At 35.2% G+C, this 17964-nt stretch overlaps 1 protein-coding gene across 3 annotated transcripts in view; it reads right to left on the minus strand.

Annotated features, from left to right (window-relative positions):
* The window catches only part of LOC106877594 (alpha-catulin), a 329504-nt gene that overhangs the window by 121084 nt on the left and 190456 nt on the right, over positions 1 to 17964 (minus strand). For all 3 annotated transcript variants that reach the window (XM_052973445.1, XM_052973457.1, XM_052973451.1), the window contains one exon: positions 9294 to 9469. In XM_052973445.1, coding sequence (XP_052829405.1) covers positions 9294 to 9469 — 176 coding nt within the window. The remainder of the gene's footprint in view (positions 1 to 9293; positions 9470 to 17964) is intronic.

Genomic DNA, 17964 nt, shown 5'->3' on the forward strand with positions numbered 1-17964 from the left:
TATATATGTATATATGTATATATATATATATATATATATATATATATATACACACACACACACACACACACATATATATACATATACACACACACACATATATATATAACCACTTATATTATGACGTTCAAACCTCAAGGGTATGCCCTGGCACTTGCCACTATCTATATCTCTCTCTCTCTTTCTCTTTTCCTTTACTCAACCATCCCATTTATATTCTGATCCTCGTTCCTTTCGAGTATGCTCGGCACTTTGCCACCATCTCTATCTTGCTGTCTCCTACTCTCTCTCTCTTTCTCCTTCCCCTGCACTTCCCTCAGGTTTGATAACCATGTATTTCCTTTGTAGCAGTGCACCTATTTCTGTCTTCCTTCCTGATCTCTCTCACACTCTCTCTCTCCAGTTGAGTAACCTTGTACCTCCTCTGCAGCAAGACACCTGTTTCTGTCTCTGTCTCACTATAACCTTTCATCATCTGACACAAGATCACTCCCTCCAATGCTCCTCTCCTCTCAAAGAAGATTTTTTTTGCCTTGCAAGTACTTGGTAACCCAGTCAGTGCAGGTGCCACTTAAAAGTACCCAGTCCACACTGTTAAGTGGTTGGCATTTTGAAGGGCATCCAACTGTAAAAACCTTGCCAAAACTGACCTCAACTATGCTTGTGCCACATTAAAAGTGCTAAGTCTACTCTGCTGAATGATTGGAGTTAAGAAGGGCATCCAGCTGTAAAAATATTGCCAAAACAGTTGCAGAAGTCTGGTGCAGGTTTCTGCCTGGCTGGCTCCTGTCACATCATCCCACCCATGCCAGCATGCAATAATAGTGGAATTTAAGACAGGCTGCCCCTGGGAGCTCCTCTATGCTGATGACCTTGTTCTTAAGGCTGATTCACTATCAGAACTAGAGAAGAAATTTCAAGTGTGGAAGCAAGGCCTGGAATCAAAGGGCCTTAGAGTTAGCCTAACAAAAACCAAAGAATTAGTAAGTAGGAGAGCAGTAGGGATTTGTGATTTGTCTGCTCTCCTACTTACTAATTCTTTACTGTACTTGAGAAAACCCATCAACCCATGTCAGTGGGACATAAAAAGCATCATTCAAGAGTTGGGCCTCACGGAGGCAATGTGACTGATGCCAGTGTCACATAACTAGCACTCAAGTGTTGGGCCTCATGAAGGTAATGTGGCCAATGCCAGTGTTGCGTAACTAGCACCTGTGCCGGTGGTACATAAAAAGCTCCTTTCAAGCGTTGCACCTCATGGAAACAATGACAAATGACTGAGACCTTTGGTGATATGCTGTGCTTGAGAAAAAGACCCATCAAGCCAAGTGAAATTGTAGTCATAGCAGACACTGGTGTCAAGCAACTGGCACCCATGCTGGTGGTATGTAAAAGCATCCACTACACTCTCAGACCAGTTGGTATTAGGAAGGGCATCCAGCCATAGAAACTATGCCAAATCAGACTGGAGTCTGGTGCAGCCCCTCAGCTTACCAGCCCTAGTCAAACTATCCAACCCATGCCAGCATGGACAATGGACATTAATTGATGATGATGATGATTATCATCGTCTTTTAACATCCATGTTTCATGCTGGCATGAATTAGATGGCTTGACAGGATCTAATGGGTCTAAGGATTACTTTGTGTTTCAACTGTCTATTTTAGCATGGTTTCTATGTGTGGATGCCCTTCCTAATGCCAACATTCTACAGAGTGTACTGGGTGCATTTTTCATGGCACCAGCACACGGGAAGTCACTATGTGGTCCCAAGTTCATTACCACTATGTGGTATTTTGAGCAAGTGTCCTCTACTATAGCCTCAGGCCATCCAGATTCTTGAATGAGAATTTGATACTTGAAAACTAAAAGCTCATTACTCATTCATACAGAGAGAGAGAGAGAGAGACAGACAGACAGAGAGACAGAGAGAGAGACAGAGAGAGAGACAGAGAGAGATGTGTATGTGTTTACATTTATACTCTATGAAAATCACTATGAGAAGTGTTTTGTTATCACTACTTCTGTTTCTTCTGTCAACAAATCATCCACTCACTTCACACCTTTGAAGAGATGTGAAATATGAAATCAGGGTACCTGGTTACAAAACAATGCCTTGATTGTATATATGTCTGACCTATGATAGCATGGAAAAACAGGTGTAAATCACAAACACACAGGCATGAATGCCACATATTTTAGCCAAGATTACAATCTTAATAATCCCAATATTTTTGATTTTAATCTGAATAGGAAATGGACTTTTAGATAGATTGTTAGTCTTTTTTATTGATTAAGTAGAAGGGATAAAGGTTTGTATGTCAAACTATTACAAGTTATAATTTAAATATCTACATTCAAAATATTTCCCCATTAATAAAACCTTTGAAAGTGTGCCCCAGTATGGCCACCGTTCACTGAAAGAAGTAAAAGACCAATATAATAAACATGCCAGAAAATTATGAAGCTTTTCATTGAAACAGATTGCTAGGCTATGTCAACATTGCAAAGTACATGGATTGATTATTGGGTTTATTAAGAAACTGTTCATTCGCATAATGGACTTTGGAAACATAATGCATTACCATGGTTGGAATTTACAGAAGATGATGAAGTTAAACATTCTAAAGGGAATGAATTTCAAATATTACAATGGAAAAGTGAACTTGAAAAGAAATATTTACTGAAAGAAAATCAAGATTTTTAAATGAATAAGATTTAAAATGAATTATAATACAAAACACACACACGAAAAGGAAAGGAAATATTTACCAATTTGGAAAGCTAAACACACTTAAAAATATTTAACAAATTTTCAGTTACAACTTCATCCCTTACAACTTGCATCTTTAAACATATTCCCCATCACATTGTTACAGAACATCCCTCTCTATACCCTCTGTACTACTTATACTCCCCACCCCTACTGTTCAATGTGGGTAATTCCCCAATACATCTCCAACACTACCCCTCTCTCTCTCTCTCTCTCTCTCTCTCATTGATTGTCTATCTTTTTCACAAACTCTCTCCTTCTTTCCTTATCTTTCCTTGTCTTACTGAGATGGCCAAGTTTCTCTTCTATAGTAAGACAACTATCTCTGTCCTCTATCATACTCTAACATCTTGCCTGGCACACATTCATTTCTCTTGGTTCCGCTCCCTCACTCAACTAAGATATCTTTGTCTTGCAAGTTACTTGTCAACCTCACTGGATTTCTATCTACCAAATCCACTCACAAGGCTTTGGTCAGCCTGAGGCTATAGCTGAAGACACTCACCTAAGGTGCCATGCAGTGTGACTGAACCCAGAACCATGTGGTTGGGAAACAAGCTTCTTACCACACAGCCAGGCCTGTGTCTTCAGTATTATAATTGAAGCAAAAGTTGTATTTCAACAGAAACTTACTTAACCAAACAGTTAAGTCAGTCAATCCATTATTGCCCTCTGAGTAGCTATGCTGGCTGTTAAAAGCCACCAAATCTGCTGCCCCTTTTCAGACAAATTTTACATAGGATCCAGGTCCTGCCCATAACCACTCAATTCTTCGTACAAACTTTTTTGTTTGCTTTCAACCAAAGTAACCAACCAGCTCTGAGACCACTGCCCCTTCCAGTATTCTCCATCAACACATCTCTGAGCCACTTTATATCCTTGAAATTATTGGATAGTAAAAAAGAAAAAAAGTAATATTAACACTTTGAAATCAATTCCCATGAAGCAGAAAAAGAGAGAAAAAGAAATATGTCAGATAATTTAGTGTATAATAAATTCAAAGTTGTAATAAAAAATCCTATCAATTTCATCATCATTTAAAGATCATGTTCTGTGTTCCATGCTGGCATGGAATGTGGAAGGTTTCACAGGATCCAACCAGTCTGAAGTATGCATTGTGCTCCATCATCTGCTTTGGTATGATTTCTACAATGAAACACTCTTCCTAATGACAACGAGAGCTGGTGAGGTATCCATGCAGCTTGTAACACAACCTACACCAAAAGAGATGGCTTTACACTAGAAGATGAGAGGTTGAAGCATGAGAGAAGTAGGGTCAGAGTAGAATAGGTTTCTTACCATAGGGGAGCTACATGGTTATTCACGTTTTGGAAACGAGAGTAGGAGTGATCAAGGTAGATCCTCAAAGTACAAGGTGAGTAGAAGTGTATGAAGGAAGGAGTAGTGGAAGAAGTACCAAAAGTGTGGGTGGAATTTGCAAGAGGGTATCAAGGGATTTAGAGATAGAGAATAGATGAGAAGACAGGGAGGTAGGCAACTGCTGTAAAGATTGGGTAGGGTTGAAGGGTGGATGTAGTGAATGGTGAAAAACAAATTCTCTATGAGTTAGGGGAGTTGGGGATTCATGACTAGGAGATGACTGATAGTATGGAGGGAAGCTTCAGAGATTTAGACAAAGGAAGCTAGGAAGATAGAGAAAAACAATAACAACAACAAAGTATTTTTTATAGATTAAGCAAAGTGATCGTTAAAAAAGCTATGTATATAGATACAAAAGTTAACTGAGGACATAAGTTGATTAGTTTCATCCCACCGGATCAATAGAAACGTTACAGTAATCTCTCTCTCTCTCTCTCTCTCTCTAATATGTTGTCTATAATATGTGAATATAGGTTATTAGGACAATAATTCAGCAGACTCTAGTTTCAGTTGTGGGGGAATGCAAAAGAAAAACAAAAAAGATGCGGAAATAAATCAGAAAGGATGCTTGTCAATAATTGCATATTGGTTGGTTAAGTGGAAACAATGTGTTGCAGTATTTCAAATAATTATTCTAAGGAAGTTTTTATTTTTTTTATTTCTCTCTCTTAAAGGTGAGAGGAGGTGGGTAGCAAGAACGATATGTTATACTTCACTGAAGCATAAAACCAGTTTATAATTTCTTTGCTTGAAATATATGATATTAATATTGACATGATAAACGAGACTATAATAATCTGTAACACAATAAATGACAGGATTAAATTCCTTTAAATATTTTAGAGCATAGCAATCAAACTCAACAACCCATTTGGATCAATTTTAGATATCAAATGTTCATTAAAAGTATTGAAAGAGGTCAAGAGAGACAGAGGCAAACAGAGAATGAAACAGATGAAGAGAGAGAGAGAGAGACAGAGAGAGAGAGAGAGAGAGACACACACAGACAGACAGACAGACAGACAGACAGACACACACACACACACACGCACACACATGCACGCACACACAGAGGGAGAGAGACAGATACACAGACAAAGAAAGAGATACAGAGAGAAACAGACACAGAAAAAGACAGAGAAATAACGACAGAGAGAAAGAGAGAGAGAAAAAGAGAGAGAGAGACTACCTCTCAAAGAACCTAACTGTATTGGATATGATGTTTGAGATGAGCAATTTTCAAAAATATTTGCCAACAAATTTTCTAACCACTTTGGGATATTCATTTCTGGACTGCTTTACTGATTTAATACACGTTTTCAAAATAAATTTGATAGTTCTCATGTAGACATGTGTGAATTGTTGGGAAGAAGTGATGAAGTCAGATGTCAGAATACCAAACCACTAAAAAAATTTGGATGATAACAAATCTGAGATGAAGTGGATAGCATGCTGTATGACAGGTATGTCACACTCCTGCCAATACAAAGAAATGAATATTAACATGATGATGATGATGATGACGATCTTATCATCCATCCATACCACAACCACTCAACTTGAAACTGTACTAACACAAGATTAGTGTGTTTACTTAAGAAACATATGAATTGACAATAGCAAAGTTTTAAGTTATGTTATTTGGTTCAGACATCAGGTCTATGTACATCAATATGTCTAATTATATAAGAAGAGGCATGGCTGTGTGGTGAAGAAATATGCTTCTCAACCACATATGTTTGTGGATTCAGTCTCACTGTATAGTACCTTGGGCAAGTGTCTTCTATTTCTCCAAGCTAACCAAAGCCTTTGTGTGGATTTGGTAGATGGAAACTGAAAGATGCCAGTCATGTGTGTGTGTCTTAACATCATGGGATTGATATGAGCATCACTATCATGCAAAGTATCTTATTTCCAATCTTCCATAGAAACGTGACTGGCCATGGGGAAAATATCACTTTGCTTGTAAACAAGTTGGGGGGTCAATAACATGAAGGGTTTTGTCCTTCGTGTCATTAACCTAGAAAAATCTGTCTCAACAAATTCCATTGACCCATGAAAATGTAAATGTTAAAACAATGATGATTATGATGAGAATTACTGAACACAAAGCAGCTGGACGCGTCTGTAATTCAAAAAGTACAGCCTTGTCACACTGGTTCTGCCTGAAAATGACATTATGAGTTTACATGTCTGTGGAATACTCAGGCACTTGTAAGTTAAGGCACGAGTCAGCTTGAGAAGACACCTATTCACAATGACACATCATCAACAGAATCTTAAGCCATAATGTTATGAAAGAAACTTCTTCACCACATTACAGTGATGCTAAAGAACCCCCCCCCCCCATATATTGGTTTATCAAGAATAGTAAATATGGAGGGGTTTTTGGCTGCACCCTGTATCTTACCTGGAGATTAAATGAAAATCCTTTTCTAAAAGTGAAAACACAATGTTTTCAACAGGAAAAAAGAAAATACATTTTTAAATGTTTTTTTTTTCAACAATTATCTTCTGGCATTAAAATATTAATTTTTTGGAACATAATAGGATTTATGCTACAAATTAATTATATTAAGGAAGTAGTATCAGTTCAGTGAAGTTAATGATGGATAAGAATATGCAACAAAGAACAAGTTCCTTGGAGGGATGTAGCACAAACAGTAAAACCGAAGGTGGTGAAGAAAATGATATTCTTAAAAAAAAAAATTTTTTTCAAACTATTTCTTTAACTCTTAGTTACCATGTAACACACAAGCAAAATTTGGTTTTAATAGCATCAGCAAAATCATTAAGCAATACATATGTAGTTGGTGTTATTAGTCCTAAGTTGGCCCTTCAGAGCGAAAGCACTGAAGCCAGAAATAAAAGTATTTTTCTGGAAGTGTATCTGGATTACATTATCCAATGTATAATTCTTTAAAAAAGTAGGGTGATATTTGCGGGAGATTTGACTGCTGGTTTTAGCAAGAAGAGTATAGAAACTCCCTCATGAACTGCCTCGGGATATCTAATAATTCTCTAGTTTGCAAAATGAGAACAAAATATTTAATGTAATTAAATATAATATTTAGAGAAATTAGTCACATAAAGTTAATGAATAAATAAAATTGATATTTAACTGAAAAACTATTTGGAAAACTCAAAATGTTTCAGAAATGAATTTTATCATTGGCAAAACTCTTCTCAGTCTGAAGTATTGTCACTAATCTTTTCGTAGCTATTTATTTGCAGCTTAAAAATTCATAAATCATTTTATGGAAGCCGATTTTTGTTATAAATTACTTGAGATATCAACACAGAATCTTTAGAGTTACAGATGGTTGGCATCAATGCTTCAATGCAGCTTCTGTAACCAAGACTTGTTAATTTCTTTCATGAATATTCTTATCAGTAGACTGTCCCCATGTATTTCAAATTTATTTTCAATATAACCAAAACTTTACAGTGGCCTTAGTAAAATATCTACTTTTATCATCATTTAGCATCAATTTTTCCATGGTTGCATGGGTCAGACAAATTTTGTTGAGACAGATTTTCTACAACCAGATACTCTTCCTGTTTCCAACCTTGACCTGTTTCCAAGCAAAGTAAGAGTTCCCCATGGCCAGAATAGTTTTCATGGAAGACTGAAAACAAACATTGTTTGTATGATGGTGATCCCATTTACAACCAACATTTGCCCTCAAATCAAAGGTACACACCAATACACATAAACAAATATTATATGAGGTGGTATCAAAAGGTTCCTGGACTAGTTATATTTAATAAAGAATAACTTATTTACCATCAAAAATAGTCACTTTGTGCAGTGATACACTGGTCCCAGCATTCCTGCCACTTTTGGAATCCAGCCTGGAAGTCGTTTTCAGTAAGTGAGTCAAAGACCTTCTGCAAATTGCTCTTGATCTCGACAATGGTGTTAAAACGGTGACCTTTGAACTGCATTCTCATCTTGGGGAAGAGATTGAAGTCGGCAGGTGCTCAATCTGGCAAATAGGGTAGGTATAGAAATGATACTATGTTGTTTTTGGTGAGAAACTCACAAGTGAGGCGAGTTCAGTGACAGGGTGCATTGTCATCATGATGAATCCAATTCTTTGTGCTCCACGGACCTGGTTGCTTTTGCCGAATGTCCTCCCTCAAACACTTCAAAACGTTGCAGTAAAACTCTTAATGGACGGCCTGGCCCAGGGAGATGAATTCTCAATGCACCAATACTGTGGATGTCAAAAAAACAATGAACATGCTCTTGACTGAGCTGTGGCTCTGTCATGCCTTTTGAAGCACCCGTGTCACTTGAAACATTGCATATGACCCATTGCCTTGTCACCGTAAGCTTGCCAAAGCATGCTCAATGTCTATGTAGCAGGCTTCCTAAGTTTAATGCAGTATTTCACACTGGCTCTTTGTTCCAAATTCCAGTCCATGACAAAAATTGCAGACTACAGCATACACGTGATCGCAAAAACACAAATTTTGCAACTTGCAATGTAAACAGAGCAATGTCACTCGACAGACTGCCTCATGAAGGTCATTACTAGCTCTCACTGTGCAAACAGCTATGTATTACAATCCGTTGGTGTACTACTGAACTAGATTGGAACTTTTTGATACCACCTCATATATGTACAATGAGAGGTTTCTTCCAGTTTCCATCTACCAAATCCACTCACAAGGCTGGTGGTTATAGTAGAAGACACTTGTCCAAGATGCCACACAATGAGACTGATCCCAAGACCAGATAGTCAAGAAGCAAGCTTATATTAAATGGTGATGAGCACTCATTGAGAGTTTACTTTCAAACATGAATGTATTAGCATGGGTGTTCTTATGCAGGTTAGTATTAAGTGTTGGAGAAGGTAAACATCATGAAGCTTTTTTCTTTTTTTTTTATCCAAAAGAATAAAGAAAAGAAATAAAAGTCCTTATAAGAACAATGAAATATTAAGTTTGTGTATAATTTGGTAGAGCAAAATTTATTTCATTGTATTTAGCTAGTAGTAGCACGTGCATGAATATACTGACCAAGTCATTTAAATTTAAGAACTTGACCAGCAAAAAACAACAATACATTTCTCCAGTGAAGAACTTTAGAAGAAAGAGAGAAAGAGGAGGAGCAGGAGAAGGGGACACTTACTCGATCCTTGGCTGCCAGCAGCTGTTTGACCACTACTTTATCTGCAAGTAACAATACCCGGGTGATAGCTGATAAAAGCTGCCTTGCAGCTCGCACCATGGCTGTTTTTTCTTTGATTGTCTTTGACTGTCCTGAATTTCCATCAGGAGTAGCTGTCAACTTCTGGATGCTAACACCTGAAATTTAATAGCAAAATAAGGGAAAACATTAAACACAGCTTACAATAATTAGGGAAAATTTAAAGGTAACATTTAAAGCAATTATTAAAAATAAATTTTGTTACTGAAAGCAAAGTGTTATAAAAAGGAAAGGATTTAGGATTAAATTTTTCCATAATAGAAATAAAACTAAAAATATTAACATGAATTATTGAAGTGATTACACATTGATTTCTTGCTAACTGACTAATCAGCCACTTGACAGACAAAGGTAGTTATTAAAAAAATGCTTAACCCTTTTCTTAGAATTTTTCTGTTGAAATATACTGCCTTTTATTTCAATTAATTTCGAAAACAATTAAAAATTTAATAGAGTAACCATCATTAAGTTGATGCTAGGAACATAAATTGAGATCACTTTAAAAAAAGGGTGTATTCATAGAACCAGGGTCAATCTTAGAAGGGTTCATATTAAAAGGGTTAAAGAGGTATCATGAATTAACAGATTTCTTATAAAAGTAAAGCATTTAATCTTGCAATGAAAGAAATCCAAGGCTGGCATCAAAGATAACAAATGCAAGGTCATGGAGTTATAGCTAGGGGCAGTATTGCCTAAGAAGTTCACTTCATGACCACAAGGTCCCAGGTTCGATATCACTGTGTGTTGTAACTTGGGCAAATGTCATTTTGTTTACCCTCAAACCAACTCGAGTGAAACTGGGTAGACAGAAACTGTAGGTGAATTGTATGTGTAATTCAAAAAGGTACTGCCTTGTTGTACCTTGTGTCATGTTGATTCTGCCTAAGAATTACATAAAAGGCACACATGCCTGCGGAATGATCATCCACTTATATGTCAATCCAAAAGCAGATAATTCAGTCAATTGAACAACTGAGAACCACCACTAGTCATAAAGATAGCAAATGTCTTGTAACCCCTCCACTCTTTCACTCTCTCTCTCTCTCTCTCTCTCTCTTTCTTTCTTTGTCTGTTATGATTTATAAAATACAGTCTAAAATGAAATAGTGATCAAAGCTTGGTAAGACAGTAATATTTAACAGAAAATAATTCAACAGATGAATGACTAGATTTGGTATATGAAAAAATGTTTAGCTATAGGTCAAACTTGATTGGGCAGTCATAACATTTTTTATCTTTTACTGGTTTACTTGTTTTCTCTTTTATTTGTTTTACTTATACTAGGACCTTGAGCAGAAGTGCTCTGCTCAAAGACACAACATGCCGCCTGGTACATGAATCCTGTGCACAACACCCTAACCACTAAACCATGCACTTGCATACACACCATAAGAAATACACAATCATTATGGCTACTAGGGAGTGAAGACAAAAACTCTTCAATGTCACTAGCATGGCTTTCATTCTCTTACACAACTGTCACGGAATTGCTGAGTTTTTATATATATAAAATAGGTTAAGTTGCAGCTTACAGAATAAAGGCCAAAGAAATTTACCAAAAGAGGTTGGGTAAATTTTGATTCATATGATTTTAAAATATAATTAAGTTTAAAATATATATATTTATTAAATTTGCAGATAGTGCCTTTTATTTTCTGTATTAATAACTATTCACTGAAATCAATAAGGTCATTAGAGGAATCCAATTCACATTAATAAGCTAAAGTACCTTTATTTAATGAATTAAAAGTTCATAGACGGATGAATATTGCATTTAATTATTCTGTATGAATATAAAATTCATCTGACAATGTGTAAACATTTCATGCAAATTCAACTTAATTTCAATGCACCTCTTTCTTTGACACTTCAACAAAATGAGAAAGCAGACATTTCAAAGAAATATTATGTATTTATTCATTAGATGTTATATTTTCATTAGATATTTATCATTTAAAACCAGAAACCATGATATTTTGATACTTCATTGACTAAATTGCTCTGTTTTATGTTTCATATATTAAATATTTAGGTATAGCTGTGTGATTAAAACTTACTTCCCAACCACATGATGGCCTCAGGTTCAGTCTTAGTGTATGACAACTTGGGAAAATGTCTTTTACTATAGACCTGGATCAACCAAAGCCTTGTGAATGGATTTGGTAGAGAGAAACTGAAAGAATCTTGTGTGTGTGTGTGTGTGTGTGTGTGTGTGTGTGTGTGTGTGTGTGTGTGAGACCATTGTTTGACAACAGGTGTTGGAGAGTTTACATCCCCATGACTTAGTGTTTTGGCAAAAGAGATTGATAAAATAAGTAACATGCTTAAAAAAAAAAGTGCTGCCATAAATTCATTCACCAAAAATTCTTGAAGGTGGTGCCCCAGCATGGCTGCAGTCTAATGACTGAAACAGGTAAAAGACAAAAGGTATATGTATGTTGTTGTCACCTTGTCTCAATATTGAATGACAGTCGTAAACAAGTGGCAGCATCACACAAGCCCTGTCCATTTCCAATCTTCTACGAAAATATGTCTAACCAGAGGGAAATATTCCCTTAATTGAAAACAGGTTAGGGTTGGCATTAGGAAGGACATCAAGACATAAAATATCTGCCTCAATGAATTCCATTTGTCCCATGCTAGTATTGAAAAATAGACATCATGGTGGTGGTGATGATGATGATACCACTACTACTACTACTGAAGCTTTCATACCAGAAACGAGCTCTTATGCTTCACTTTTGATAATAGCTTTTTCAAATATATTTGTGTTACTATTTGATATGTAGCAATATTATTAAATATATAGTGTTGATATTAAAGCTAAGATGCTAAGAAAGGTTTATTCCAGCAAAGTTCTAAGATACTTGAGCATTCTGCCTTGCTTTTGAACAACTACATATAGTAGAGGAGTTTCACCCTTTTGATACCAATCCACCCAAGATTGCCCTTGGTTCTAATACGAATTTATTGTTTTAAACTGATTGAATTTAAACCATCAAAATTTCATGGTAATTTATGCTCCAAACACACATATTATAATAACAAAGTTTTCTTAAATAACTAAAGTTTTCATTATCTCAAAACTAATTAAAACAAAGACAGTTTATTGCAATGGAAATATACTAACAAAAGAGTTAAGGTTATTGAAGTCCTGTTAAATAAAATGTGGAATTTGGTTGATAAACTTTATTCCATAAAAATCATTACTCATCTTTCCTTCGTGTAAAATCATTCTCCAACCATCATTCCCATAAAATCACTGCGTTTAGATACAAAACATGTGACTGACCACAGATTTATGAAGTATTTCATATCTACCTTAACTTATCAGAAAGAAGAATAACAACTGAACTACACTATTGTGTTGAGTCAAAAGTTTTGATAACTACTTGCTTTGTTTGTCAAAACAGCCAAGCATTCAAAGTGGAGGCCATTGTGTTGCAGCGTCTGAAGCCACCTTTCTGCCAGTTCTTTGATCCCACACTGATACCAGTTCTTGTCCTTCAAGGTGAAAAACTCTTTCACTGAAGCTTCAACTTTCTCTTGCAAGAAATCAGCCACGGATCGGAAATCAAATATTTTCATCAACACACACATACAAACAAACAAACAAACACACATATATATGTATATATGAAACTTTCATTCTGATGTTTAATCAAAACACATACCATCAATATTCTCTATGCGATGAAAAACAAACTTGCACAAATCTTACATACATGTAGTTGTTCTTACATCCCTTTTTCCATGCTGGCATGGGTTAGGTAAAATTTGTTGAGAGATTTTGTGACTGAATGTCCTCATCAATCTTTTATCGATTTTCAGAGTAAAGTATTTTCATTTCCAACATGGTCTCACCATTCTGAAAATGATGAAACCGTTGAAATTGAGAGATACTTAGCTAACCAGAGAATGTAAACAATGACACTAAATTTGATCAAGCAGTGTTAATTAGGGGGTACACCCCCCTACACACACACACCAGGCTCCCAGTTCCACTCACAAGGCACTAGTTAGACCAAGGCCATAGGTGCCACACAGTTGGACAGAAACCAAAATTACATTGTTGCAAAGCAAACTTCATAACACAAATGTGTGTGTGTGTGTGTGTGTGTGTGTGTGTGTGTGTGTGTGTGTGTGTGTGTGTGTGTGTGTGTGCATAAAATAAAAGGTGACCTGATTATGATATAAAATGTTTTTTTGACTATATCTCATACGGAGTTCTATATCAGATAATGTTTTAACGGCTTCTAGCAAACTTCCATGTATGTCAAGCACCTATACATTATGGTGTGTGTGTGTGCTTTGTCAGAGCATATTCAAAAATGTCTCAAATGTTAACTTTAAAAAAAAAAATTTTTTTTAAATATATTGCTAACATTAAAAAATTTAAAGAAGAGAAAAGAGTAAAATAAATTCATAGAAAATTAATCTCTTTTTTATTGTTATTTAATCAATATTTTTACATTTTAATGGCTGTTTTTTAAAGTTTGCATTTTTAGGACAGTATTTAGATTACATGGCTAACAATGGTGTGTGCTCATAAGCTATTTCCTGCAACTTTTCTACATCACTTATGTATGATTGTGTAGCATCATTTGATAAGCCTTCTCTAAAGGACACATATATTGATATAGCAAAAAGAGTCCTATATTTTAACATATCTATTCATTCTTAATACATTCTGGTAAATTCAAATGTGAATATCTGATCACTGTTGGCTATTATCAATGGAGAACACCTCCTCCCTTGAGATGCTGTGTATTCATATCATGTGATTTGCTAGTGTAAATGAACTTTAAGACACTGCAGTGTTTTGACCTTATTGAATGCATGCTCAGTTAAAGCTACTCTGCCAGGCCACTGAATCTGACAAGAACATAAACTTTTGTTTACAGAAATTACTAAACAAATTATATGCTGTTGTGTGCTGATCTCAGCCAAACAGATAATTTATGGGGATGCATGAAGATTCTCACTGTTCTACATGAACCCCATAAATTATAGTCCTATATTTTCATTTCACTGAAATGGCTTAAATATGCAATGAAAGCCTCACAGATAATGAACTAACTTAATGTTAAGTTTTAGTAGAATCATGAGTAAGAATAAGAATGAAAAACTGAGTATAATATCCCTCATAAATAGTAACTTTTGTAACAGAAGATTAATTAGTGGTGCAATAAGAATAGGAAACTATCAAGAGGATAATTTTGAAATCAAATCTATTTCCAATCACAAAGAGAATAAAAAATATGTATTAATGTAGTATTTGAAACTATATCCAATGATATAAATCTCTGAACATCTTGGCTATTAAAGATAGTGTCTAATGTTTACATGAAAACAAGTCTAAATTTGAAGTAAACTCTACTCAAAAACTGGTGCTTAAAACAAACAAGCATAGACAAAAAAAGAACAACAAAAATGCTACTCGAACAAAGAAAAAAAAGCCCCTAAAAAGAAAGACAATGAATGAAGGTAATGTTAATGGTGTTAGTAGAATTACTGTAATTGATTTTCTTCTAATGTTTCATGACACATTCCAATGGTGTACCCATGACGAAATAAATATTCTAATTTCCAGAACAGAAATTTCATTTTCAATCAATAAAGTAATCAAACCATAGTTCACTGTCAATGTTTCAATCTGTTTTTTTTTTTTTGTTTTTTTTCCATTTACTTTTCTATTTTCTTACTGACATGGATAGAATAGAAATTTTGCTTTGCAGATTTATTTTTGTATGGTTATAATACAACACCAATACTAAAAAGACTATCTCCCTAGACTTAAAGCCAACTTATAAAAGGTATCAGAGAAAAGCAAATACAGTGTCAATGTGTCATGAAAATTAGTTTCTTAGTAAAGAAACCCATCAAGTGAAAATATAATTCAGCCATAGACTGAACATTTTAGTGTAAATAATAATTATTCAAAAAGAAAACATCTAAAAATGTCACCTATTTATAATACTTGCAAAAATAGGCTCAGGCAAGGCTCTGTGTGGGTGTGTGCGCACGTGTGCATGTGTATTTAAGAAGACAGTTTCCCAACCACATGGTTTCAAGTTCAGTCGCACTGTACAGTGCCAAGTGTAGGGTCTTGCAAGTGAATTTAGGAGATTGAAATGGAAAGAAGTGTGTGTGTGTGTGTGTGTGTGTGTGCATGTATGCATGCATGCGCACATTTGCATTTGCTGCACTATAAAAGCTGCATGTTTTGTTGTTGCTACTTTTTGTCTCTACAAGAACTTGCAAATGTTACATGTAAAAGGACATAGCTGTGGTCAAGAGGTTTACTTCCAACCACATGGTTTTGGGTTCAGTCTCATTGTGTGACACCTTGGGCAAGTGTCTTCAACTATAACCCCAGGCAGACCAAAGCCTTGTGAGTAGACGTAGATTTCTTAGACAAAAATTGAAAAAGCCCATTGTATGAGGGAGAGAGAGAGTCCTTGTCCTGACATCACATGCTGGCTGTAAATAAGCATCACCATCATACCAGTGATGTTCATTTCCAATCTTCCATGGAAACATGCCTCACAATGAGGAGATATTGCTACATTTGGAAGCAAGTGAGGGTTAGCAACAGGAAGAGCATCCAGCCACAGAAAAAGCTGCCTCAACAAACTCCATGCAACCCACGCAAGCATGGAAAAGTGGATGTTTAACACAATGATGCAGATATCTTTCAATTAAGGTTTAATGCAAGATTTAATAAACCAATTATGATTATCTTGAAATAACTAGCACAATGATCTACTTCAGAAAACATTGAAGATCAACTAAAAACTATTGAAATCTTTTCTATAGGGGAGCTTATAACCATTCTGATCAACAGTAAGAAAGAATGCAAGCATTACAATACATTCTCCCAAAATTATTACAAATTAAAATTACTTGCAATATTTACACACACAAAAAAAAGGACATCAGGTTAATTTTGGAGTACAGTAATCCCTCACCTTATCACAGTTCACCTATCACGGTTTATTATTTAACTTACGCCAATCCCTCTGTGGTGTTGCTTTGCATTTATAATAAAATTTTTATATATATAGATATATACATATTATGAAAATAATTATAAAAAATATACAGTACTGTTTCTACTTCATGGACTTTCACCTATTGCGGGGGGGTTTTGGAACGTAACACCCGCAATAGTCAAGGGGTTTTTAATTTTGATTTTGTATTCCAAATACAGTTTTCAAGTTTAACTATTTTTCCACTAAAATACACTAAACAAAAGGCATTACATATTTCATAAATCCTTAAGGGTACATTAAAAGGAAAATTTTAAGAACCCCCCCCCACCACCACCACCACCAAAAAAAAAATTAAACATTCTGAAGATTATAGGAAAATTTAGACAAAAATTTCCCCAACCAATTTTTCATATTTTATATGAAAAATCAGAGAATTTGATAACCGTAGGCAATTTAGATTCTTTGAAGTTTCATTGAGATAAAAGAAAGAATTAATAATTCTATATTTTGTTCAGTTAGAATAAGTTAATGCAAAGAAAATATTTTTTCTATTTTTTGTGAATAGTGAAATTACAGTCAGTTTATACTTTTCAGATTAGAAAAATATACAAAAACAAAGAATTTATTGTATATACAGTACTCAGGTGCACCATATCTCTTCAAAATCATATTTCATTTTTCAACTGATAAAATGCCATTATTAACAAACATAACTGCCCAAGGCACAGGTATGGCTGTGTGGTGAAGAAGCTCATTTTGCAACTAAATGCAACATGTCGGGCAAAAGTTTTCTGAAGGAGCACCAGGCTGACCAATGCATTGTCAGTGAATTTGGTAGACAGAAACTGTGTGGAAGCCTGTCGTGTGTGTGTGTTTGTGCATGTGTGCATTTGTGTGTCTTTGTCCCCATCACTACCACCCATTGCTTGACAACTGGTGTTGGTTTATTTACATCCCCCATAACTTAGCAATATGACAAAAGAGACCAAAAGAATGAGGTACCGAAGTTGGTTTCTTCAACTAAACCCTTTAAGGTGGCACCCCAGCAGTGCTGCAGTCCAATGACTGAAACAAGTAAAAGATAAATTTCTAATGGAAATAAACTCTCAAAGAAGATGGTGTTGAACACAGATCCCTTATATTTACTCACTTTGATACCACTGATAAGAAAATGTGATCCAATAGATGAAAACAGAGGTGTACAAAAATATCTCAAATGAAATAACATTTTGCTGATAGGATGAATAAGAAAACAAGTATAAGGAAACTATTCTATAAGCATTATGCATATAAATGGACTCTAAATGGCTGAATTGTAAATGGCTGCATCAGTAACTTGTTGATTGTGAATTCAAAAGAAGCAATGACAGTTCCAGTTCAATAACCTATAGTTCAATAGTCATATGATCACTCAAAAGTCTAATGTCTTTCTAAAATTATTTTTAAAAAACCTATTAAACTTTACAAAAGACTTATTCTACTAGAAAATAAACAATACTAAATACTATGAGTGTGTATGTATAGAGTAGACATAGAGGTAGGTGTGTGTGTGTGTACATGCACGCATGTACACACACACATATATATATATATATATA

Source organism: Octopus bimaculoides, chromosome 1 (genome assembly GCF_001194135.2).
Source record: "Octopus bimaculoides isolate UCB-OBI-ISO-001 chromosome 1, ASM119413v2, whole genome shotgun sequence".
Lineage (NCBI taxonomy): Eukaryota > Metazoa > Mollusca > Cephalopoda > Octopoda > Octopodidae > Octopus > Octopus bimaculoides.